Source organism: Wasmannia auropunctata, unplaced genomic scaffold, assembly GCF_000956235.1.
Source record: "Wasmannia auropunctata unplaced genomic scaffold, wasmannia.A_1.0 LD336000.1, whole genome shotgun sequence".
Classification (NCBI taxonomy): Eukaryota; Metazoa; Arthropoda; class Insecta; order Hymenoptera; family Formicidae; genus Wasmannia; species Wasmannia auropunctata.
This window is the reverse complement of record NW_012026890.1, coordinates 982,118-1,009,852: the sequence shown is the minus strand read 5'-3', so window position 1 is coordinate 1,009,852 and position 27,735 is coordinate 982,118. Positions and strand designations below refer to the sequence as shown.

At 33.8% G+C, this 27,735-nt stretch overlaps 1 protein-coding gene across 2 annotated transcripts in view; it reads left to right on the top strand.

Moving 5' to 3' along the window:
• Window positions 1-20,553, top strand: part of LOC105453274 (collagen alpha-2(IV) chain) — a 27,098-nt gene extending 6,545 nt beyond the window's left edge. Inside the window, exons 3-27 of one of the 2 annotated variants that reach the window (XM_011695078.1) lie at window positions 2,544-2,706; window positions 3,092-3,349; window positions 3,716-4,077; window positions 4,465-4,599; window positions 4,677-4,784; window positions 5,034-5,255; window positions 5,362-5,550; window positions 5,693-5,809; window positions 6,090-6,254; window positions 7,151-7,453; window positions 7,529-7,912; window positions 8,020-8,226; window positions 9,055-9,223; window positions 9,349-9,476; window positions 11,299-11,737; window positions 12,710-13,059; window positions 14,326-14,592; window positions 14,680-14,851; window positions 15,142-15,387; window positions 15,945-16,310; window positions 16,723-16,830; window positions 17,207-17,578; window positions 18,650-18,821; window positions 19,433-19,547; window positions 20,211-20,553. In XM_011695078.1, the coding sequence (XP_011693380.1) occupies window positions 2,544-2,706; window positions 3,092-3,349; window positions 3,716-4,077; window positions 4,465-4,599; window positions 4,677-4,784; window positions 5,034-5,255; window positions 5,362-5,550; window positions 5,693-5,809; window positions 6,090-6,254; window positions 7,151-7,453; window positions 7,529-7,912; window positions 8,020-8,226; window positions 9,055-9,223; window positions 9,349-9,476; window positions 11,299-11,737; window positions 12,710-13,059; window positions 14,326-14,592; window positions 14,680-14,851; window positions 15,142-15,387; window positions 15,945-16,310; window positions 16,723-16,830; window positions 17,207-17,578; window positions 18,650-18,821; window positions 19,433-19,547; window positions 20,211-20,468 (5,775 nt within the window). In that variant the 3' untranslated portion in view covers window positions 20,469-20,553. Of the gene's footprint in view, window positions 1-2,543; window positions 2,707-3,091; window positions 3,350-3,715; window positions 4,078-4,464; window positions 4,600-4,676; window positions 4,785-5,033; window positions 5,256-5,361; window positions 5,551-5,692; window positions 5,810-6,089; window positions 6,255-7,150; window positions 7,454-7,528; window positions 7,913-8,019; window positions 8,227-9,054; window positions 9,224-9,348; window positions 9,477-11,298; window positions 11,738-12,709; window positions 13,060-14,325; window positions 14,593-14,679; window positions 14,852-15,141; window positions 15,388-15,944; window positions 16,311-16,722; window positions 16,939-17,206; window positions 17,579-18,649; window positions 18,822-19,432; window positions 19,548-20,210 lie in introns of both variants that reach the window. The other variant, XM_011695077.1, reaches the window with a different exon arrangement.
• Window positions 20,554-27,735: the final 7,182 nt, after the last annotated feature.

Below are 27,735 nucleotides of genomic sequence, written 5' to 3'. Positions count from 1 at the left end.
GGGGGGAGAATCCACAACATTTCATGCCGCTTTGACGCGAGCTGTTCACGTGATGTACGAGACGAAGCTCTGTGTCATCGGACTTCGTGACGGATCAAATTCACTTGAAACGGAATGTAATCCAAGATTAATGTTCAACGAATAGATTAACCCACGATACAAGATAACTTAAAAGGGATAATCTTAATTTGTCATGCTTTGCAATGAATGTTAAACACGATTTTTTTTACGAGATAGGATCGATTCATCGCTGTCTGTTTTCAAAATTGCAGATTTTTCTTAAGTATTTCATCTTCAGCTCAAATAAGAAATTCGAAGATAATAAACAGGATTCGAGGATGATGTTTTACTTTAAGAGTTTCCATCTCTGATATTTTTGATCGCAAGAACTATATTTTGTATGAGATATCTAAAATAAATCTCGTGTCTGAGAATAAAAGGCGAACGAGTGATTGTTAATTGCGGACCCTGCCACATTCTTGGAATTCTCGGTTGCTTCGACTCTATAGAAAATTTCAACTCTCGCGCTTGCGATCTATCATTTGATTTGGGCCTTAGTGATTTCTTGCGTCTACGCTGGTCGTTCTTTCGACGTTTCGCGGCTGCACTGTCGATGAATGAAATTTTAAAAGGACCGTATCGTCGTTTTCTCTCTATCGCCGTACGTGGTGCATGTGCGGTACAGACACGCAGCCCACTCCGAAGGCGGTACGTCATCTCGGAACGATAACCGACTATCTCCCCGCGCTTCCTGTCAGCGCGTGCCATCCTCGGGAATACGAAAAAAAAGGGACAAAAACGTGAAAACGAGGGCAAGACAATGACTTTCTGGGAAAACGATGACGCATTCATCGCAAATTCGCGCTCGTTGTGTCGCTGCGAAACGTTTTTTCGCAGGAAAAAATTGTGAATCTACACTAAATTTTTCAACAAATAATTTTACACTATTTTGATTCAATCATTTCTTGTAATTTTTAAATGCCTCGATGCAATTCGAAGATAATTATAGGCTAATAAATATTATATTATATTTTTACTATAATTTTACTAATTTAAGTAGATTTCTATTATTTCGATTGATGTATCAATTGAATAATAATTGAAGGAATATATGTATGTAGAAATATTATATTATAATTTATTAACTGTTTTAGATCATTTTGTGAAAATGCAATCTTTAAAATTAAGTAAATTAAAACATTGTAATTTGAAAATTTATATATATATACCAATTCAAGTTTTAACTTTTTAAGAACTTTATTATTTTCTTTTATCATTTGTTTCTGTAAAATTATCCATGAACTAAGCGTTAAAGCGTTAACGTTTTTTTGGTTGTAAAACGAGATTTTCAACAATGTTCCGATCTGATAACATAATTAATCCCGCTAGAAATGGTCGCTGAGCGCAAGAAACGTAGGGAGAAAGATACGGTGAACATTAGAAGTAACCACTAACGCCATGGGCGGGTTTTATCTTCTCTTCAGGCTCATACAAACGGTCGATAAAGCAGCTCTTTTTGTACCATCGTACCGCTTGCCAGAGGCTGTAAGAACAATGCACTCGGTGGATAAAGCATAATCTTGGTCATACAAAATGCGAGCTCGTTAAAAATTTACGGCCACGTCGCTTGTGCCGGAATGCAAATAAATCTAAGAAAAATAATTTTAATAAGCTCACACGGAGTTACGAGTCGTCTTTAACCGCATTACATTATATTCGCATGAACTTCTGAGAAAGAGAACAATCTCGTTGCCAAATCTTCTGCAAATTAAAGAGAGGATATGTCACTTGTTATTAATTTTAGAGCGCAAATATTGGATGCACTTAATTTAAATCTACATTACTATAATTAATGATTTATGTCAAGAAACACAAATATCTTAAGATTGTCTTACAGAAATAAATTAAAATATACATTTACTTCTTTTCGCGTAATAAGATTCTTTGACCAAGTTGAAATTGATTCTGGTTCGGCAAAGTTTGAGACACTGTAATAATTGTAATAATGTATGAATAATGTATAAATCATCGGATTCGATTTATGTTTCCAACAATTTTCAACAAAAAATATTAAACTTACTTTTCTATTTCTTCTTTACAAGAAGTCTTTCATACGCACGTAAAAATTATGAAATAAATTTATTACAAGACTTATATTTTCTAATTGATATACCCTCTTTAAAATTCTGATATTGTGCATTTTGCATTATCGGTTAAAAAAAAAAGATGTTAAACGAAAAAGTGTTGGGTGCAACCAGTCGAGGCAATGCATTCTCGTACAGAGTTTTACAACACGATGTTTAAAAGATAGATTTTTAAACTTCCGATCGTGTTTTTTTCCTCTCATGCACAGTGGTGTTATTGCCCGAACACATTTTGCACTATAAGTTTGACAAACGACGATTTGCAACTCTTGTTCACCCATGCACACCTGTACCTTCGACACGAACGCAGCTGATATCGCGTTTTATTGATCGCACCGGTGCTCCGGTACTTTTCCGATTCCATTTACGGAGCTTTTCATCCCCGAATATTTGTTTTAGCAATTCAATCACACATGGTCACCGGGTCCACCGCCGGTCGTGCCACTGGAACGAGAGGAAAGGGGCGATATCGGAGGGCCTACAAACGGTAACGAGGATGAGGACTACGACAGATCGTCAGAATGGAAATCTTTAAGAAGAGGGTTTATCACGGACAACGAAGGTACTTGGACAACATCCCGCCTCATGCTTTTCGCTGCTATGATTTATGTGAGAAATAGGAGGAAGTACAATAATTACGTCTCTTTCCCATCCAGCGTCCTTATGTCATCTGATAGTTGCAAGATAAAATTTATAATAGTTTTTTTTTAATACAAGTTATAAGGCTTTACATAAGGACCATGTTTGTTGAATTATGTATATATATATATATATATACATAACTCTATACCGTTTCGTGCAGACGATTCGTCTTCGAGCGGGCAATTCGCGTCGCGTGCAACGAATCGTTCTTTCGTTTCTTAAAATTTTGGTAGTATTCATGGGGATAAATGTCGGAAACAGCCGTCAGAAATTCCGACACTACGTTCACTGATTGGCATGTCTAGGAAATGAGGATTTGGAAAGGCGGAACGGCAGTTACGCAGCTGGCCATTACAATCCTGACGAAAGGACTCGGCAGTGGAATCTCTACAGAAACAGAAGCGATTCTCACAGTCAATATTACCCTGTCGATCCGCGAGCTTACGATCGAACGTCGGGCTACGATAGGTATCCTGACAGCGGCGGTGCGTCAGGATCCGGAAATGATGAAAGTCGACCAAGTTATCCAGGTTATCCTGCAGGCGATTACGATACATACAGCGGTAATTAGTCTTGTTTTTGCAAATTGTAGAAAGTAACATGTTTTATATTCTGAGATGTACGAAAAATGTAAAATAAATGTCTTAAATCATTTCTAATATATATAAAAAAAAATTATACAGAAAACAATTTGTATTCTAAAATATTACATAATTAAATTATCTTTTTGTAGAAATGTTTTTACTTGTATCTTTCTCTAATTTTCGATATGTTTAAAGCAATATGTGTAATGCAGTTAGAATATTAACATTACAAATTTATAAAAATATTCTCAGAAAAGTATATTACATGTAGATGTGTATTTATATTTAACTTATCTGTTCAACAAATCGCTTGGATAATTTTAATCGTTCGTAATTTTTTTTTAGGTGCCGGCGAAAGCGAGCGAGGAGGAGGTTCTTATAATTACGCTCAAGGTGGTTCTGATGATTCTTTTGGCGCGGGAGGTGCGGATACCTATCCCGGAGGCCGTGGAAGCGGAAACGTTGGCGGTCGTGGGGGCGGAGATTCTTACAGTAGCGGTCGCGGAAGTGGATCTGTTTACAGCGGCGGTCGTGGAAGCGGTGACGTTTATAGCGGTCATGGTTATAGCGGGCGGGGTTATGGTGCCGCCGGGGACGACGAGAATTATCCGAGCAATTACCAGGTGGTACCGATGCCTGGAGCGCCACGAAACTGCACCGGATCGGGATGCTGCGCGCCCAAGTGTTTTGCCGAGAAGGGATCGCGGGTTGGTTCTTTGAAGATTAACAATAAAATATCAAAAATGTTAAAGTGATAATTATAATGTTCAAATATGAATTTTGCGAAGATGAACAATCTTGCATTTTACTTTACTTTTTATACAATTAACATACAATCTTCTACATGTTTGTTTCATTTTAAAAAGAATATTTTCATTTATTTTGAACAATTTTCTCGTAAACAAATTAAAAAAAGAAAAAAAGATTGAAAATATAAAATAAATATTGATGCACAATGCATGAATTAAAAAAAAGTTCTTAAATTTCAAAAACCAATATTTTATGCGGACAAACATAATAGCATGTTTATACGTGACTCAAGGTTTTAAATGCTAACTACTTATAATTTAGATTTTCTTATATTCTTATTTAAGGGACCACCAGGAATAATCGGACCACAAGGTCCTAAGGGACAACGGGGATTTCCAGGAGCAGAAGGTCTTCTAGGACCCAAAGGAGAGAAGGGAGATCCCGGTCCGCAAGGTCCGTACGGTGCGAAAGGTGATAGAGTACGTATCTTTAATGAGAGATCATGATATTATAATATGTCTAATTTTTTCAAAAAAATAATTTTATATTATTAAAGGGAAAAATGGGTATGCCTGGGTTTCCTGGTATAAACGGTGTGCCTGGAGTCCAAGGATCTCCGGGCGCTCCAGGCTTGTCCGGTCGTGATGGTTGCAACGGAACGGATGTAAGTATTTTTTTTAAGTCATGAAAATCTTAATATTTTAATTCTTAATTTGCTTAACTTTATTATTTTATCAGATATATTCATGCTTTAAACATAAAAATATGGAAATTAGAAAATTATAGGAATAGTACAAAATATATTACATAATTCATATATAAAATTATCACCTAACAATTATTTTACGATAACTTTAATAAAATGGATTAAAATGTTATTATATCATTAATAATTTATATATTATATTTTTAGGGTGAACCCGGGCGTAAGGGTGTACCTGGACAACCAGGACCTCGCGGTTTGCGAGGTACACCGGGGCCTAAAGGAGATAAGGGTCAGCCAGCATATGCTGGTGCTTTTCCGGTAGGTCAAAAAGGTGAACCTGGTTTGGATGGTGTAAGAGGGCCCCCCGGTCCCCCCGGTTTTCAAGGAGAGCGTGGTCCGTCTGGCATGAAGGGTGAACGAGGTCCCTATGTAAATATCGCTCAAATATTATCTGAATATTATTAAAATGTAACTTTCGCTTCAAAATATTTTTATACATTATTATATGTAATATAACTGATATATGTAAATTCAGGGTACTCCTGGAATACCAGGTCCAAAAGGAGAAAAAGGAAACATGGGTCTTGGATTTGAAGGATTAAAGGGCGACAAAGGTCAGAAGGGTGAATCAGGGCCTCCAGGTACGACCGCGCCCATCATGCCGTTCGAGGGAGCCTCAGATGTAATAGGTCCACCCGGAGAATCGGGACAAAGAGGAGATAAAGTACGTAGGAAAATATTATTTGTTTTTTTTTGCATTATATTGTTATTATTTTATATATGTATATATTATTATATTTTTTTGCATTATATTATTATTATGCAAAATTCTATATTATACATATTCTAACTGGAGTAACATTTAGGGTGAAATGGGACCGGAAGGACAAAAAGGAGAACCAGGATTCATAGGTGATCATGGTATACCTGGAGGATTAGGTCAGAAAGGAGAGAAGGGTCTTCCAGGTGCTCCAGGCATTCGTGTAAGTACATTAATTTAAAAAGTTATTATAATTAAGTTATTATAATTATTATATATATAATATATACTATCTAGTATATACTATATATACTATATGTATATGTATCTCGAAAATTGTTTTAGATATAGAAAAATGTTTCAAATATATATATAATATTAATTTATTTTATTGAAATTATAAAGAAAGAGAAAGAGATTTTTCTCTCTCTCTCTCTCTCTCTCTCTCTTTTCACAATGTCAATAAAATAAATTAATATTACTTAAAATTTTTTAAATTTTAGGGTAGAGATGGTTTCTCTGGACCTCCCGGACCTCCTGGACGAAAAGGTGATCGAGGTATTGACGGATTGGAAGGACTTTCTGGACGACCCGGTAAAAAAGGAGAACCCGGTCGAGATGGACCTATGGGTTTTGCAGGTATACGAGGGCCTCCTGGTCCACCAGGTGTAAGTTTCGTAATTCTTTTTTATTAAATTAATATATATTAAAAATAATTGTTTTTATAATATATTATTTTTAATTCCATAACGCTTACGTAAACATGTGAAGCTCTTTGTAAAAGTACTATTTTAAAAGATTATGATACCCATGAGGTTTTAAAATATCTTAAAGGATTTTTTGTCAGTAAATGGATAACTTTATTTAAAATCTGCTTATTGTTAGAGGACATTATTGTACATATACATATAAGAAATAAAAAAAATATTTTTTTATTTTTCTTATGTTTAAAATGGCGGTGCAGTGATCTATACTTGCGAAATATCTTTTTTTTACCGATGTACACTGTACAGAATTCCAGGCACACGGTTTGATCTTGAACAAGACACAAGCAATTTTTATTATCTACATATTAAAGACTAGAGAAGTAGGAATTTTTCAAAATATTGATTTTTCTCAACATGGCAGGTATTTTACGAAAGATTTATTGTTGTATTGACAAAAATACGAACTTTTCGTAAAATTAGTTGCCATTTCGAGAAAAATCAATATTTTAAAAAACTCTTGCGTACTTCTATAGTCTTTAATACGTAGATAATGAAAATTCTTTGTGTTTTGTTCAAACTGTATGGCTGGAATCCTATACACCGATTTGAAAAAACATTAAAAAAGGGATTCCGCAAGTAGGCCAGTGCGCCGCTATTTCGTACATAAAAAAATAAAAAAATAGTTTTTTTAGTTTCTTATATGTATGTATGTATACAACAATGTTCTCTAAACAGCTTTTAAATAAAGTTATCTACGTACCCACAAAAAATCCAAACTTAGATATCATTTTGAGGCCTCAGGGGTGTCATAACTTCTTAAAACTGAAATTATAATTTTATTAAATATCACGTTGTAGGGTGGTAAAGGAAGACCGGGGCCACCAGGTCCGAAAGGACCACGTGGTTTTCCAGGGCCTACTGGACCGCGAGGAACAGACGGCTATCCAGGAGATCCAGGGCCAAGAGGACCCATAGGTTTACAAGGAGGTCCCGGATTGTCTGGAATTCCAGGTCCAGAAGGCTTACCAGGAGAAAAAGGTGCAAAGGGTGAGCCTGGCTTGACTGGATTCCCTGGAAGTCCAGGACAACGTGGATTCGATGGACCACCTGGAGCAGTGGGACAGCGAGGGCCACTAGGAGAAAAAGGATTATCAATAATGGTAAAATCGCATAATCTTGCAACTATTATATTAATTATTGTTTAAAAATTAATTGAAACATTATATTTGATATAGGGACCAAAAGGAATGGATGGAACGCCCGGCTACGATGGAGAAAAAGGTCAAAAAGGAGAACGTGGTTACCCGGGTGTTCGAGGTTTACCAGGAGACTCTCTAGACGGTATTCCAGGAGTACCGGGTATATCGGGTAAGGTCGGAGAACCCGGAACGCCAGGAAGAGACGGTATACCAGGTCTTCGTGGAGAGATTGGAGAGAAAGGCGATATCGGCGGTTATTGTTCAGATTGTTTACCGGGATTACAAGGCGTTAAAGGAGATCGCGGTTTTGATGGTGCGCCCGGACAATCTGGTCTTCGAGGGCCACCAGGAGAACGAGGTTTTCCTGGAGAAACTGGAGCGGATGGTGTGCCAGGTTTAACCGGATCTCCAGGACCACCGGTAAGTCAATTTTTATTAATTTGTTTTTTGATACGGAAAATTACACAGACATACGTATATTTGTGCAATTAAAAATTGTCAAATAAATGTATCGATTTTTCAATAAGGGAAAAGATGGTATACCCGGTGCTCCAGGACCTCAAGGAGAGCAAGGAACTCCAGCTATCGTAACAGAGAATATGCTTAAAGTGAAAAAAGGTGATAAAGGAGAACCTGGAGAGTTTGGTCGACAAGGTCCGCTAGGACCAGAAGGAGCTAGGGGAGAAAAGGGTAATCCTGGACTCGGAGGCTTCCCCGGGCTAAAAGGAACGGCGGTAAGATTAATTTATCAATTATTTTTATTAAGGGCTTATGCAACTTTCGAGGTTTTAAAATGATTAATTTGTGTGACCTTAAATTTGGGATTTTTTTATGGGTAAATGAATAACTTCATTTAAAACCTGCTTAAAAAACATTATTGTACATATATATGAAAAATATTTTTTATTTTTCTTATGTCCAAAATGGCGGCGCACTGGCCTACACTTGCGCCCTATTTTTCTATCGGTGTATATAGGATCCAGGCACACGGTTTGATCTTGAACAAACACAAAGAATTTTCATTATCTACATATTAAAGATTAGAGAAGTACGAAGAGATTTTTCAAAATATTAATTTTTCTCAAAATGGCAATTATTTTATGAAAGACTTGTATTGACAAAAATACGAACTTTTCGTAAAAATAGCTGCCATTTCGAGAAAAATCAATATTTTAAAAAACCCCTACGTACTTCTATAGTCTTTAATATGTAGATAATGAAAATTCTTTACTTTCTGTTTTGTTTTGCAAGAGCAAACCGTGTGCCTGGAATCCTGTACTCCGATTTGAAAAAAACAAAAAAAAAGGGATTCCGCAAGTAGACTAGTGGGCCGTCATTTTATACATAAAAAAATTAAAAAATATATTTTTTAGTTTCTTATATATGTACAACAATGTCCTCTAAACAGCTTTTAAATAAAGTTATTTATTTACCCACAAAGAATCCCAATATTAGGTATCATTTTGAAGCCTCAAGGCATGACCCCTTAATTTTAAGAAAGTAATTAATACTCTTTTGTTCAATCTTTTTCATATGTCAAATTACAAATTCGTCGCTTTTAGGGAGATCGCGGTTTTCCTGGACAAGCTGGTGTACCAGGAACTCCAGGCGTACCTGGACGCAAGGGCGAGAAAGGATTAAGTATAAAAGGTGAACCTGGAGAATCAGGTCGACCGGGATTCACAGGACAGAAAGGAGAGCCTGGTTTATACGGGTTTAAGGGTGAACCTGGTAAGACTTTGTCAATTCTTAAATATCTTTTAAAAAGTTTCTATATTATTTACTTTAAAAACGTTTTAAGAATATGTTTATAAATATACATTAAAAATTATATTTGCAATTATATTTGTGACCAGGTCAATGTCCACCACTGGATCTTACGAAAGGCTTCAAAGGTGATCGAGGTTTAACCGGTGACAAGGGAGAACCTGGACCACCTGGATTAGATGGATTACCTGGTGATAAAGGATTGCAAGGCTTCTCGGTACGTGTATCAATAAACAAAATTTATAAAAAAAAATTTCTTTTCGTCAGAATAATTTTACGTAAGATATATACAGTGTTTAAAAAGTCCAAAAACGGTCGAATATCTCGAAAACAAAACATTTTTGAGAAAAATGTTTAAAACAAAAGTTGTAGGGTTTAAAAAGATCTATCTAGTGGTCACATCCGTTTGACCTTGTGAGTGTCGTTAAGGTCAGGAAAAGATTACTTTAAATTTTTTTAATAGAACTCCCCATTTTTTATTGTATATTCTTGTAGCTTTTCTCGAGAGCTTTCCAAAATGCTATAATAAAATATTTTTCCATTAATCACTTTTCAAGTTATAATAATCATGACCTTGACACATGTTGTCAAGCTCATGATCCTGAACAACATTCAAAAGGTTTCAAGCATTGCTCGGACACCTTGGATAATGTTAATACAATAGTACTGTAACTTTCAAGCCTTATAACTCAAAAAGTGATTAATGGAAAAATATTTAATTATAGTGTTCTAGAAAGCTCTCGAGAGAAGCTACAAAAACATGCAATAAAAAATGGGGAGTTTCATTTTAAAAATTGAAAGATCTTTTCCTGACCTTAACGACGCCACCCAAGATCAAACGGATGTGATCACAAGATAGATTTTTTTAAACTCTACAACTATTATTTCAAACATTTTTCTCAAAAATGTTTTGTTTCCGAGACATTCGATCGTTTCCGAACTTTTTAAAGACCCTATATTAGAGTAGACCAAAAAAAATTTTTTTTGAAAATCAATTAGTATTACCTCCCAAAAGTTAGCTATGGATCTCAATATGATTTTGGTAAAATTTCATCGAAATCGATTAATATCTTTAGGCTATCCTCGATTTTGAAATTAGCATGTTTATGCATTTCTTGCAAATTACATATTTTTTTAAAGCAACTGTGTTTTCTTTGCACCAATCAATTTATTTTATTATTTTGTATCTAAAAATATTAGATATCATTATCAACAAATCAATAGTTTACCAGATATTTCATATTATATATCGAAATATGGCATGATAAAGTATAAAATATCTCGTAAAATATTGATTTTTCAATAACTTTAACTTAATATTTTTATATGCAGAATAATTACAGGAATCGTATTATGTAAAAAAAATATAATTCTTTTAAAAAAAATCGATGTGATCTTAATATGATCCTAATGACGCTACTCAAAATAAAATCAATGACACTTTCTTATGTTCCCCTTCGAACCATACAATTTTTATTTGAAACTTATTTCTGTATCTATCATATTTTTCGAGAAATCTAAAGTCTATTATCTTAAATCTATTATTTATGAATATATTTTGGATCCAATATTTTGAAATGTATACTTCTGATTTTGGATTCGTGTTCAGCAACCGAAAAACAACAGGTAATACCAAACTGTATTGAAATTCAAGTATTTTTTTGAATGTTGACACATTCATAAAGAAATGCATAAATTTATTAATTGTATACTCGAGGAGAAACCTGAAGATATTCGAATCAATTTCGAAAAAATTTTAGATCATATTGAGATGCACAACTTTTGAGTGGTATTTAAATCGATTACAAAAAAAAAATTTTTGGTCCATCCTAATATATACATACATATGTATTATATATGTATATATATATATATATATATATATATATATATATATAATAAATTAATAATTTTATTGATGATATTGACTTAATAAATAACATAAAAACAATAAATAGTGCATAAATAATTAATTAATTATTATCAATTATAGAAAAAATATAATTCACAGTATAATGTTGCAATTTAAAATTTAAAAGGGGGCACCTGGTGCACTTGGTCCAATCGGTGCTCCTGGACCTGTGGGTGCAAGAGGTTTACCTGGTCCACGTGGTGATAAGGGTAACATGGGTCCTATGGGTTTCCCAGGAGAGTCTGGTCGAGAAGGACCTAGAGGTTTCCCGGGTGCTCCGGCTCCAAAGGGTGATAAAGGCGAATCTGGAATATCAGTTAAAGGTAGCCCTGGTCTAACAGGTCCTCCGGGTGAAAAAGGAGAGAAAGGTCTTCCTGGACCACCAGGAAAAGAAGGTCCACCTGGTAATCAGGGATATCCAGGCTTTAATGGCGAGAAAGGAGATATCGGCGCACCGGGAATAAATGGTTTGCCAGGAGCACCTGGTGAGAAAGGAGACACAGGTCTAATTGGCCCACCTGGTCCTCCAGGTGTTCCTGGTATTCCTGGAACGGATGGAATCAAAGGTATAACATAATAAAGAATTACACATCTCAGCGATAACTAAAAATATGTAATTAAGTCGTTATATAAACAAAAGGTTAATGAAGTTAACACCTCTAAATGCAAATTTTGACAAAATCTATATAACATTAGGTTGTCCAAACAATTTGTTCATATTTGTTCAATAATAATAATAATAATAATAATTTTTTGTCCTCTTAGAAAAAATTAAAAAAAAATTTTAACGTAAGCACCCCTAAGTGCGTTTTTTTTTAAATTATATACGGGATTCGATTGCCTATAATTTGTACGCATTTGTCCATCAATAATCATTTTTTGTCCACCTTGTTACAAAAAATTATAAACAAATAAAAAGTTAGAGCAAATTTTGCCAGAAACACTTATAAGTGTATATATCTTCAAATTACGTACGGAATTCGATTGTCTACAATTTGTCCGCACATATCCACAAATAATTGTTTTTTATCCACCTTGCTAAACGAAATTATAAACAAATGAAAAGTTAGAGCAAACTTTGTCACGAGCACTCATAAGTGCGTTTATCTGTAATTTACATATGGAAATCGATTGCAAGAAAATCGATTGCAGAAAATCGATCAATTTTTTTGTAGCAAGGTGGACAAAAAATAATTGTTGTTAGACAAATGCGTACAAATTGTGGACAAACAAATCCCGTATATAATTATTTAAAAAATGCACTTAAGACTGTTTACGTTAAAATTTTTTTTCTTTTTTGAAATTTTTTCCAAGAGTAGATAAAAAATTATTATTATTGGACAAATATGAAAAAATTGTAGACAATCTATTGCCATATAGATTTTGTCAAAATTTGCATTTAGGGATGCCAACTTCACACACCTAAAAAAAAAAATTTGGTGAGAAAACAATTCACGTTTATAATTTGCTACATTTAGCAATGTAATTATGTAAAATAAATTGTCTTATATTATTAACTGTAATCGTTTAATTTAAAGGCGAGCGAGGATTAATAGGAGAGCCAGGCAGACAAGGTATCCCTGGATTCCCAGGAATAAAAGGTGACCGCGGTGAACTAGGTGTCGATGGACCAAAAGGATTTGCCGGCAAACCAGGACCACATGGCCCTCCAGGTAGACCCGGAAGTGAAGGTCAACCAGGTTTTAAGGGTGAACGCGGTGAGAAAGGTTCGCCAGGATTCCCTGGATTACCAGGTATGGACGGATTACCTGGTCGTCCTGGTATATCCGGTTTAAAAGGAGATTGGGGACCACCTGGTACGCATGGTTTACCAGGAATCATGGGTTATGAAGGACTTAAGGGTGATATGGGTCCACCGGGTCCACCGGTAAATATTTTAAATATTTTCAGTTCTAAAATTACTAATTTATATAAATTATTAAAATTATTAATTTATATGTATTATGTACATAATTATACAGGATGACCCGTTTTAAATAGCGCATTAATATTTCTCGAAAATTATGACAGAGACAAAAAAATGTTTCAAACAAAAATTGTTTGACTTCAAGGAAGATATTTCAAAATGGTATTGATTTGACCTTGGGTGGCGCTGTTAAGGTCAGGGAAAAGTCACTTCAAATTTTTTGAATGAAATCCCTCATTTTTTATTGCACATTTTTGTAGCTAATCTCGAGAGCTTTCCAAAACACAAAAATAAAATATTTTTTTATTAAGTGAATTTTGAGTTATGAAGCTTGAAAGTATCGTCAGCATTAGCATTGTCCAAGGTGTCCATCAAGATTTATTATATTTAATAAAAAAATATTTTATCTATGTGTTTTAGAAAGCTCTCAAGATAAGCTACAAAAATATGCAATAAAAAATAAGGAGTTTCATTTAAAAAATTCAAAGTGACCTTTCTCTGACATTGACAGCGCCATTCAAGGTCAAACCAATGGTACTATTTTATGTTCCCTTGAAGTCAAATAATAATACAAATATATCTACAAATATAATATAATATATATAATTAATATTACAAATTAAATATAAATCACAATTAATATAAATACATCTACAAATATAATATTATATACAGGGTGTCCCATTTTAAATATCGCATTAAAATTTCTCGAAAACTATGGCAGATAAAAAAATTTTTTAAACAAACATTTTTTTATCTGCCATAGTTTTCGAGAAATTTTAATGCAATATTTAAAATAGGACACCCTGTATATAATATTATATTTGTAGATGTATTTATATTAATTGTGATTTGTAGATGTATTTATATTAATTGTGATTTTTATATTTAATTTGTAATATTAATTATATATATTATATTATATTTGTAGATATATTCGTATTATTTGACGTGTAATTCATGTGTAATTAGGAAAGGAAATGGTACTATTTTATGTCCCCTTGAAGTCAAACAATTTTTGTTTAAAACATTTTTTTTATCTGCCATAATTTTCAAGAAATTTTAATGCGATATTTAAAATGGGACACCCTGTATATAATATTATATTTGTAGATGTATTTATATTAATTGTGATTTTTATATTTAATTTATAATATTAATTATATATATTATATTATATTTGTAGATATATTCGTATTATTCGATGTGTAATTCATGTATAATTAGGGAAGGAAAGGAGAACCAGGACAAGTCTCAGAAAAAGGACAGAAAGGTGAGCCAGGAATGCCTGGAGTACGAGGTTTACCAGGTCCTCCAGGACAAGATGGTTTTGATGGACTGAAGGGCGAACCTGGTTTACCAGGTTACGGCAAAGACGGATTACCTGGATCACAAGGTGAGCCGGGTATACTGGGTCGGGATGGATTGCCAGGATCCCAAGGACAAAAAGGTGATACTGGCGTACGAGGATTCCCTGGAATAAAAGGCGACTTTGTAAGTCTCCATAATTTAAAACGAAAGTGTAATTAAAAATTCTCTGTTTAAAATTATAATTTTGTTTCTTTTTATTGCTATTATTAGGGTCCACCGGGTAGATCCGGAGAACCAGGTCCGCCCGGCATAGATGGACTTCCTGGAGAACCTGGCGATATCGGGCCATCGGGAGTACCTGGTTACCCTGGACTTGATGGTGAAATGGGTCCTCCTGGACAACCTGGTCTCGATGGTGTTAAAGGAGACCGCGGTTTACCAGGTAATTACAATTTCAAATTTTGTAAATTGTCATCGATCACACTATAATACTAGTACTAACATAAATACAAAGACATTTGAAAAAAAATTTTATTTCTGTTAAATTATCATTATTGTATAATTAATTATTAATGTGTTAAAATTATAAAACGCGAAGTAAATCGTTATCTTAATAATTTTATTCAATATTGTACTTTGTATGCAAAATAATTATTAATATTTTATCATTATATAAAAATTAGATTTATATGTAAAACAATTCTATCATGTCAAACAAAAATCGAATTTCAGGACTTATCGGATTGCCTGGTATATCTGGACCACTTGGAGAAAAGGGAGATCGTGGTCCTCCGGGACCTACAATCCAGATTAAGGGTGAGAAGGGTGAGCCAGGTATTCCTGGACTTTCTGGCGAAAGAGGAGAGAAAGGAGATCGAGGTTTAGTAGGTACGCCTGGTTATGATGGTGATAAGGGTGATAGAGGTCTATCTGGATTGGGGGGAGCCCCTGGATCTTTAGGTGCTCCCGGACCAAAAGGTGTGTTTTTTATTTACATTTGTATATAATGTTTTAAATAATAAACAAATTTTAATCTAAATATATACAGGGTGCCCCATTTTAAATGATGCATTAAGTTTTCTCAAAAATTATGATACAAAAAAATGTTTCAAACAAAAGTTGTTTGACTTCAAGGGGAAAAAAAATATTTTATTATTGTATTTTAGAAAGCTCTCGAAATAAGCTACAAGAATATGCAATAAAAAAATGGGGAATTTCATTTAAAAAATTTAAAGTGACCTTTCCCTGATTTTGATAGCGCCATCCAAGGTCAAACCAGTGATACCATTTTATGTCCTCCTTGAAGTCAAACAACTTTTGTTTTGTTTGCTTGAAACTTTTTTTTGTATCATAGTTTTTAAAAAAATTTAATGCATTATTTAAAATGGGACACCCTGTATAATAGCAAAAAATATTTATTATGAAATGTAATTCTTTATATATTATGGATTATATATTATGGATAATAATTATTTATATATTATGGATAATAAATATTTTTTAATGCATATTTATAAAACATATGTTTTATGTAGGCGAACAAGGACCTCCTGGTATTCCTGGAGGACCTGGAATTACGGTAAAGGGCGAAAAAGGTTTGCCAGGTCTGTTGGGTAAACACGGTAGAGACGGATTTCCAGGACAACCCGGTCATAAAGGTGAACTAGGATTGCCTGGTTTGCCTGGACCAAAAGGAGACATTGGTCCTTACGGGCCAGTTGGACCACAAGGTGAAAAAGGAGATCGAGGGCTACAGGGTCCGACTGGATTTCCAGGACGTGAGGGAGCTCGAGGTCTCGATGGTGTACCGGGCTTATCTGGTGATAGAGGACAGAAAGGTGAACAAGGACCGCCGGGATTATTTGGTGCTCCAGGAGAAACGGGAGAACCCGGTTTACCAGGTACTAATTATTATATTTATTTTGAGTTAATTAAAAATCTATTATTATGTTAATTAAAAGTTATAACTATTATAATTACAAAGAGAAAATTTATTTTTATATATTTAAATATATAATATTTATATTGCAGTTAAATTGTATACACTTTTAAGTAATATATATACATAAACGTTCTTATTAAATATACAATAATTTTAAGCCTCGGTAAAGTAATTATAAATGTATAGATCTAACATTTATATATATTATGCCTTTCTATTCTTCTATTCTTTTCTGTTTTTTTTTGTCATTTATATTATACCTTCCATTATTAAAGAAAATATTTTCTACCCATCGTATTAAAACGACGAAGAAAATTATATTATAATTATATCTTGGACGATAATATGACCGCTTAATTATTCGTTTTTAGGACCAAGTGGAGTGGCTGGTTTCCCAGGAGAAAAAGGTGACAAAGGTTGGGATGGTCTAAATGGTGAACCTGGACTAATTGGCGAGAAGGGTGATAGAGGATATCCTGGTGCAGTTGGATTAATGGGTATCGCTGGCCGCGAAGGTCCGAAAGGTGAAAGGGGTGAGGACTGTCTCGAACCGCCGATGGGACCTAAAGGAGATCGCGGATATCCTGGTATGCTTACAGTAATTTTTATATATACATCTACTTTACATTATATAAATTGGAAAATGTGCAAAAATTTAGTTTGAATACATGCAACGCGCAAAAAATGTTTTAAAGAATATAAACGCAATATAAAGAATATAAAGAATATAACGCAAAATAAAATTTTCTGTTATGCCTCCTATTTAGCTCGAGTATACGTACTAATATATTACTCAGATTTAATTAATAAATTATTTTAAGCGATGCATATGAAACCGTAAATATCATTTCGTAGGACCGACCGGACCGCCTGGTCAATCGGGAGAGAAAGGACTTCCGGGTCCGCCTGGTTTCCCCGGCTTAGACGGCATTAAGGGCGCCCAAGGTTTTATCGGTCCACCGGGACCTCCTGGGCTATCGGGAATGCCTGGACCTGTCGGTGTGTCAGGTTTACCGGGTATTCAAGGTCCCATCGGTGCGCCAGGACTTGTCGGCGAGCCAGGTGCACCCTGCGAAACGACACCTGACTATCTGACCGGTATCCTTCTGGTCAAGCACAGCCAAAGTCAAAGCTTGCCGATTTGCGAGCCGGGTCATATTAAACTCTGGGAGGGATACAGTTTGCTCTACACCGACGGCGACGAGAGAGCGCACTCGCAAGACTTAGGTGAGCCTTGTATTATATAGAAAATAAGATTTTATTTTCGCGAGATCGGCTGATGATGTCATAGCAAGATCTTGATGTTCAATAAAATTTCATGTGATTTTATATACATTTTCTAGTTTTACAAATTGCGCGTCGTTACTTTCGGTCTCGACGCAATTCTTAATTAACTCAGAATAATATCATAGTATTAAACACAATATTAAAAGTTTATTATCAAGTTAAAATCATTGACCGATCTCGCGAATTGAATTGTGTTAAACATTATATATAATCGAGTATATGTATATATACATACATACATATGTATATATACATACTCGATTAAAATTATGAAGATTTCGCTTTATTCTACAATAATTATTTTACATTTATTTTTAGATCGGATAAAAAAATCTTTTTGAATATTATATTTTAACAAATAAATGCTTAAACATTATACGTGTGTATATTGTGTTCAACATTATATATATATATATAAGATTTGATTTGTTAAAACATATAATATTCAAAAAGATTTTTTTATCCGGTCTAAAAATAAATGTAAAATAATTATTGTAGAATAAAGCGAAATCTTCACAATTTTTAATTTTCTTATTTGGCGTCCGCGTAAAATCGAAAAAAAAAAAAACAATATTTAAAGGAATTCCTCTCGTTTCGATTTTTATTATTAAAATTTTATCCGATTATATTCATAAATCTGCTGCGACTTTTTGACCTGTTTTCTATGGACGCTTGTCGGAGGTTTGCGCGATTGATCCCGATTATCTGGATTAATTTGTAACGACTCGTGTTTGAGCATTAACAGACACTTAAATTTATTATTCAACGGATTTATATGCACCGCGTCACATATTTTCGCACAATTATGGGCTATTTAGCATCGATTAAGCTAATACATATTTGCATTCAGTAAAACAGGTCATGCTTGTTTTTTTCTATCTGTCCCACCCTCTGTGTCACACATCGCGATCGCGAGATAATCTGCGATTTGTTGTTTTCAAAGCGACGATGAAATTCTATTTTTTTTTGTGCAAACTAATTAAACTCGTCCCATAAATTATTATGAAACAGGTTATGCCGGCTCGTGTGTAAGAAAATTCTCAACGATACCCTTCCTGTTTTGCGACGTCAACAACGTCTGCCATTACGCTAGTCGCAATGATCGTTCTTACTGGCTATCTACCAATAGGCCAATTCCCATGATGCCCGTCGAGGAGACGGCGATAGAAGAATATATCTCCAGGTACGTTTACGATGTTCACTATGCATATTGAATGTAGCCTAGATTTTTATTACTATCGTACAAAAAGTTTCTGCATTTCTTTAAAGAAAATAGTCATACAAGATGCATAACAAAACTGAATATTCTCCCAGCTGTACAAATTGTGAGCTAAATTAAAAAAAAACAAATTTAATTAATTTTTATTTGAAGTTCCGTTGTTAATAATTATATTTTTAGCATATATTTTATCTCAAATATATCTCTCAATAATTAGTCTTTAATTTTTTATTAAATCAAAGTCTAATTAAAAATAGTTAAAATATAATATTATATTAGATTTTTATATCTTCGGCTCTTAAATGCGATGCTGACGCATTATCAAATATATTGATTTAAAAATATGCAAGATTAGCTAAAGTTTGACCAATGTGCATTACTACTACTCGGAGAAACGGCGCCAACAAGAAAAATTTTTATGACTTTTATCTATTGCCATATTCTCTATACGAATGGACTTCTTTTATGTACATAAAAATTTAAAAAAAGTTGATATACATTTTTTTAACATTAGGTAAGCTTGCTTTTTGACTGTCTATGATTTACTTTATATGAATTTGCGATTTTTGCGGTAGGTGTGTGGTGTGCGAGGTTCCGGCTAATGTGATAGCGGTACACAGTCAATCGATAAGCATTCCAGAATGTCCGGCGGGATGGACCGGTCTTTGGATCGGTTATAGTTTTGTAATGGTAAGTAACTTTTTCCTCACTGCACGCCAATGCAAAATAACTTAATATTTTTCATTTAATATTGCCATACGATGAAAATAAATAACAATTTTTAAGCGTTAAAAAAGTTATTAGTTCTCACATCACAGTTAGCTTAAATTAATTACTTCATTTTTCCCAAAAATGATATAGAAGAGATAAAGTGTTAATGTAAAATATTAAATAAATTAGATCGCACGGTACAATATTGATGTCTATCATTAAATGTATAAATATACACCTCTACCGAAAAAATTTGTATCACGCGCAAAATTACGTTTTTCGCAAATTACACAATTATTTTTCTCCTAACTCGTCTAAGTTTGGAATTCGCTTATATTCGGTCAGAATATAATATCTCACATCAATCACATTCGAAATAAGGTAAACTTTCATCTCCGTCATGAGCTGTCAGGAGACAAAGATTGTTTCTCGCAAAAAGGAAGATCTATTTCGGAACACTGTCTCTATTTCTGAACGATAACATTTGAGTAGTCAGTAAATAGGACAGTCGGGATTGACTAACAATTTCTAATATTTAAACGAAGAAAATGCGGATTCGGCACGTGTGGCTTTAGGCCATTCAAATTGGAATTGCAAATCGGACGTTCGTTCATCGAATAAATTTCTTTGCCGTCGTTTCAGCACACCGGCGCAGGTTCCCAGGGCGGCGGCCAGTCCCTGTCGAGTCCCGGTTCCTGCCTGGAGGACTTCCGCGCCACACCGTTCATCGAGTGCAACGGCGCCAAAGGACACTGCCACTACTATTCTAATCAGTTCAGCTTCTGGATGGTGACCATAGAGGACGGCCAGCAGTTCAGGAGTCCCGAGAAACAGACCCTAAAGGCGGGCAATCTTAGATCCCGAATAAGTCGCTGCCAAGTTTGTATAAAGAATACGTAAACGTGCGCGCCACCGTTTACACACGAAACACATACACACATACACACACACACACACACACACACACACACACACACACACACACACACACACACTTGTACACACGTACAACCATGACATACACGCAATACACTTCTTTTTCTCCCCCCTCCTCCCCCCCCCCTTTTTTTTTTACACGAGAACAGAAGCGAAACTGTCATTACGAGTATAAACGAGCAGCGGATTGAAACCGATGCAATTTCGTCGAGTTCCATGGTCTCGACGTTAGAGATTCCAACGCGGAAATGATCTCTATGTTTATACGAGACAATGAAAATGCATTCGATTCGCGCGGGGATGCGTTTTGTCGCGTCTCTCCGCAGCACGGAAAATTGAACTTGTCGGAATTGCGCCGGTTCCGTTCTCTGATAACAAGGAAGAAAAGAGCGGTAACGTCTCTCTCGCCGAACAGAGCACGGACGGAACGGAAGTTCGGACGACATCGTCCGATCCGCGTCGACGACGTCGAGAAATAAAGAGAACCGACGTATCCCTCTCTCCTGTGATTCCCTCTGCCTCAAACGTGTTCCGCAGCCACGTCTTGTCTTCATTATTTCCTGCCCCCCTCCCCCCTCTCCCTCTTCCCCCTCAGGACACACCGATGTCCTGGATAGTTTCTTTCTCCGAGTGCCATCCTACTCACGTTCGTTACCCGCTCTTTTATCCTCGCGCTTCCTCTCTTTCGCCATATGTGTTTTCTTCTTTTTTTTTTATATGTATAACTATTCAAGCAAGTGCCTTTATAGCGTACTCTCTATTCTAGCATGTAAAATAATATATATTTATATTCTCTCGTATGAATCTCGTATTGAAGTCTAAGTTTATCGTACCACCACCAGACACTGCCCATATCCAATATGGCACATTTTACATATTGTATATTAATATAAACGATCTTAGCCTGGTAATCGTGTGACGCCAAATATTTAAATAAATAGGTATTTTGCTACGTAGCTAATAAAATTCTATTTTCAAACTTCACTGACTCATTTTTACTTTGTTTACATCCGTCTCCCAAATAATGCGCAAGTGCGATTTTCGCGTACGAAACAATGGACAATTTTTATAGACCCTGAGGGAAATTGTGATTAAAAAAAAGAAGCGATTCAATTCGCATCGGCCCATTAATTGCATACACGAATATTTCCACGAACGATAAAGGCAGATTGATATCCTCGTTCGTTGTGCATGTCCTTTGCACAGTTTAACAAAACAAAAAAAAATGCACAGAGAAAAGTGTATTTTAACCAGTCCACTTGTAGGAAACATTTTCTCGAGTGTCTTTTTCCGCAGCGCATAATTACTGCAAGGCTTTAATTGAATCCAAGAGATGTTTTGCGCGGAGCATTCGTTTTATCGCGAGAGTAAGAAATTTATTCCGGCTAATCGCTATTGTTAGAGTAGTTTTTATTTTGCCTGCAAACATAACTATAATTTTATTATAGATGACAATCGCTATAAAAATTACTAGCACAAAGTATGTATTTATAATAAATACAAGGAGCTCTAAAAAGAAACGATTCGTTAACAAAATTTGATGAATTTTAAATTTTGAATCAAATTCACGGAAAGAAAGATTTTGTTCAAAGATCTAAAAATTTTGCTAAATACAGATTTGAAAATAATTTTTTCTTGAATCATCAAAATAATTTATTGGAATGTTAAAACTGATAATTATTGCTATAAAATGTTTTGATATTCTAGCAATCATCTTGACTTTCGCACAAAATTATTTTGATTATTGAACAAAAAATTATTCTCAGATCTGGATTCAGTAAAATTGTTCTTTCCGTGTTCCTGTTAATAAAAGTTTAGACCTAATTAAGATCATGTTAAATACAATATCAAGTAGAAAATTAATAATTAATGTTATGTTAAATATTTTACCAACTTCCACGAACATAAGCATGTATTTAATTTTTAATATTCCAAAGATGAATTTAATACAAATTTTTATTAATTTATAAATTCTATCGTATCTATAAATATGCGATAAAAAGATGTCTACAAGATGTCTTTTCGTTTAAAATCTACTCTAAATCGTTCATCAAAGACCTCAGAGTTGTTAATCTTGTCCAGAGACAAGTTGCATGTGTTTATCACATTGTTATACACGCAAGGCCATTCGTTTACTCGTGCAGCACGCAAGTAAACTGTCATCCGCGCGATTTTTCGCGGCGATTTCACGCGTAGGTATGCTTGAACGTCGTCTCGTTATGGTAATCTGTTTTCCAAGGAAGGAAATCGCCAGCGCACTAACGTCGCGAGGCACTTTAAAGTTTCGAAGGGCTGTCTTCGTGTCGAGAAAGTTAAAACGCTCGCAAAATTCTATAAGAAATTGATCAAGATCAATGTCAGTCAAAAACCATTTAATCTTTAATTAACCTGATAAAAATCCATTTCAGAAATCGAAAGATTTTAAGAGTTTGAAACTCTAAAAGTGAGCACGATAAACTATAATTTAATTTCTTTTTTTACTTCACACGTACAATACTGTAAAAAAAAAACATGTAAAATACTCTCTTGACCCTTAAAAGGACACTTCTTTCTTTGATGATTAAGTTTTGATAACGTAATTATTGGGATCTAAATCAGTACGTAAAATGCAATACATGTGACATTTCTATCTCTAAAACCTCTGGATTTCCTCGAAACAATGTTATTTCCTTTATTTCAAATTAGTTCCTTACTCGGCTAAATGTGGGAAATACAAGTAACAGAAATGACATTACTTAAAATCAAGTTTCTCCAGAATTACCTTAAGGTAAAAAAGTATCCTTAATGTAAGAAGGAGAAAAAGAAATCGATACATTTTATATCTGATAAATATAAGAGGTACATTCCAATTTCACAATAAGATATATATCTTCACGATATAAATATATATTTTATATATACTTTTCTCTCCGCCTTATTTTGAGAAAATAAAGCGTCGATTTTTACGCTTGTTAGGAGTTTATTTATTTGCAGGCTGTTGTCGACCTATTTATTTTGGAGGCCGATACCGATTTCTCGGATTTCGATCAAGGTGCGAACGCGAACGCAATATACGAGATATAAAGCTGCGTATTATTTACTTCGTAGTGACTGATATCGCCAATTGATTCATTAGCATATGTTTTCGTTTTCTTACGTGCAAACAGCCTCTCACTCACGTGTTTGTAACGCCAGGATTCGATCAGGATGTGAGCGGACGCCTTGTTGAATGGGACGAGGATTGAATCGGAACTGCGCACAATGCTACGTCCGTAATGTACGGTGGGGCTTGCACTCTTCCGCGAGTTTCCGTCGAGATACTGCGACATTTCCCCGTGCATACGTCAAGTCGACCCGCGGAAGATATTTTGAATGCTCCAGAATACGCGGCACGCGAAAGATGTTTAGGGAGTTACAGCACGCGAATTTATTTTTTCAAACATATAACCCTTGTCGTTTTTCTATTGTCTTAGTTTTGCTTCTATTGTCAACTTTTTTGTATTATCCAATTTTGAAAGACATGTTAAGTTGAGACCGCAAATCCCGAATGTTAAGAAGCTTGACAATGCAAAAAATAATTTCGTGTAATTTTGTTCGTTGTTTTCGAAAAAATCAACTCGTTACAAAATTGTAATAAATCATATTTGTCTATTTATAAAAAATTGCGCGCGATTTTTTATAAGAGTTAAATACAACCACGCATACAGATGCCTATTTTTTTTATTGATAACCTAATCGTTTAATAAGTACTCGATATTATACTTTATCATCAATGATGGCGAGATTTTTACATAAAAGTAGTTGTTACAAATGTGCATTTTAATAAGTGCTTTTCAATGCGTAAAATCAGTTGTACTTACAGGATAATTAAAAATTTTAAAAATAATCATAAAATTACATAGAAACGTGTAAAAAGATTCAGAGCGTATAAAAATGATGTTAAAACATTATGATGGGAAAAAGTTATACGCGTTCTTTGGATGTTAAATCGTAGAATAGCATATAATTTTACCGACAAAAACTATTATGTCAGTTTATCTGGCAACAATACGATAAGGGAAACGTTTTTGTCGGAAGCGCTGTCAACGAGACTTCACGAAGTCAGTCAACGGGGTCAGTGTAACAACCAGAGACGAGCCTCCAAAGAAGTACCAACTACGCACTCCTTCAAGGAACTAGAATAATGAATATTCAAATAACCTCTCCTTACGAAAGATCCAGAAGTGTGTATCTCAGCGCGTGACGTCATGAATTTAAATGTGCCATTAAATTAATTAGATGATGGGGTGATGAACCGGAATATAGATTTTATAATGAGAAATGACGTGTTTTATAAAGTTCGTCTTCAAGAATGCGTTAAAGTATATTTTTACGAGATTATTTCAAGAAATATACTTTTGCTATTTCGCTTATTTGCAATAATGTCGATTGTTTCAGTGTTAGTAAAATTCTAATATGGATCACTAAAAATATTATAAACTTTCCAAAGTCTTTTGCATAAATTTCTCATAAATTATTTTGTATAGCTTATATTGCAATTGTAGTTCGTGTTCGATCGCGGCCAGTAGTACTATATTTGTCAAAACGTTAATTTGCGAGCAAACCTGTATGAAATTTATACAGGATAAAGCTTTATTGAACTATAATCTATTTATTTGGGATGTGAAATTACATCACAGAAATGCCAATTTACGAGCGTATCGCTGGTCGCAATCAACGTTTAAATTTCAATTTTAACAGATAAAAATCACATAATACGGCAAAATTGAATTGAGAAGTTTTCGTATTTTTCAATCAATAAATACAGGCTCTGCGCTAATGAAGCCAATATAATTCTTATCCCTTTATGGTTCTAAGCGACATCTTGTGCTGCAGTTATATTTCATATGTTTTTACGTTACGTACTATCTCCTTTTTAAATGCGGTAATATTTCATCTTACGTTTTACGAAATATCATTGCTATCACGTTACTTTCTACTCAGGATTCCCGTCTCGAAGAAAAGTTCGATATATCTCAGTATCGATTGACGTCGTAGTAGGAAAGTTTACGAGGGAATCTCAAAGAGCGCAGCTAGGAGAGACGTTCGTCGTAAAGGAATCCTGCTGAGGCCAATGTGTTTAGCATAGCAAGCAAGTCGAGCCTCCAACGAGAGGAGCCTTGGTTCGACACACGTGCCGCATCTTGTAAAATAGAGCCACGAAACGTGAAATTCCATTTTGGCCCAGTCCCGACAGCTCGACAAAGTTTGACAACATCACGAAAACCGGCGTCGCAGCATTCCTTCTGAGATTCATTTTGAAAGGAGGAAAGCCTCGCTAAAAAGGTTTCCATCGCGCTATAATTTAGTAAATTTCCAGTCAATTTTGTCTCCCATTAGATTCAGGCAGACAACGAGAATGAAGAAAAGAAAAACAAGTACGTTTATTTTTCTAACTAAAAATTTCTAACTAAAAATTCACATTGCTAACTTTCTGTTTATTTTAATAAGAACGCCCTCGTTGTTCAACGCCGTAAATGTTACATAAAAACCTCGATAATATAACAAGTAAATTTCACGAATTGTGATGTGCGAATAATTCGTAAAATTAAAACTAGCAAATACGAGAATAAGTTTGTTTTGTGTTAAGTGGCACAAAAAAGTTGCTATTACTACGCGCGATAAGTATGTGTCCATGTTTTATGTAACGAAACTCTTTAATTACGTCAAGAAAGCGAAAAATTCTAGAGAATTTACGGAAAGAAAGAAATAGAGGAGAGAAGTAGCAAAATTAGAGGATATATGTATAAGGCAATATATAATAGAAAAATAAAACAGATATATGTAATAAAGAAGACTATAATAAGATTATATTATATAAAAAAATGCATATGTTTTATATAAATTAAGAAGGTATATGTATATGAATACGTATGTATATAAGCAAAGATTAAGGTAGATTTAGGTAAATAGAATAAGACATTGAGAAATGAGGATTAGAAATAAGAAGAACGCATCAAGAGATTATTCTACTATCTATATAGTAGAAGAGGATTGATGAGAAATTAACTTAAAATAGGGTATGGATGGATGAGTGTGGTTTAAGGACCTTTTGTAAATCCCTTTTTGGCGGATGTAATAAGCTAAAGTAATAAATTCTATTCTATTCTTTGATTCTTTAATGGCCTATTTTTTAAAAATTTTGATATTTTTATTACTTGTCATATAAAATTAGTTTTGAAAAATAAAAGTTTCAGAAAAATACTTTATCATAATATGTAAAAATATTACATAAAACTGTAATATTTATTAATTTAAAGATATTATTGCATATTTTATGTATCAACCATATCTAGAATTATAGAAATTCTATATACAAATTTAATTTTACAAAAAATATATTTGCAAATAAAAAACATATCAAAGTATTGATAGAATTTTTGATATATAAAAAAATTATTCATAAAATAATATTTTATATATATTTAACTTTTATTTAATTTGGAGATACAAGCGTATAAAAATATAAAAAATTTAAATTTTATGAAAATGAAAATATAAAAAATTTAAATTTTATGAAAATATGTTAAATTTTTCAATTTAAAGCTAATATAGATTATAGAAATATAATAAAAATACAAAAGAAATACAAGGCTTATTATGATTATGATTTAAATAGCTTTACTTCTTATTCGATGTTCTTTATTTTACGTATAGTTCATCTTGTTAGAGAAAAAGTTCAATCAGTATTTGAGAGAAATTGAGCGGATGTTTCAATTTAAATATAGATTCAAACGAACAAAAAAAGATACGATATATCAGATGTGCTTCAAATGATGAATTGATACTATTAAGATGTATTTCTCTCTCTGGCACTTTTAGAGATTTTAAAATAATACCTTGAAGTATGTCACCTAATACATTTTTTTCATATGAATAAGAATAAAACCTCTAGATAGTATCCGAAATTTATAAATGTTTTCTAAATTTTTAAAATTTATTAGCTCAAACTAGAGAATTTTTTAAAAATTCTTTTTTCTATTATAAAAAATTTTTAAGGAAATATCGACTATCGACATTGGACCGAACAAAAGATTTTTTTGTGATTTATAAATTTTATTATTTGCATTGCTCTTTTGAGAGCTCTTTAGATAATTAATATATTTTTATCTACAATGTAGATATATTTATAATTTTACTGATATGTACAATACGCATTATGCAGCTAATAAAATTTTAATAAGATATACACATGTGTAAATTTATGCAACGT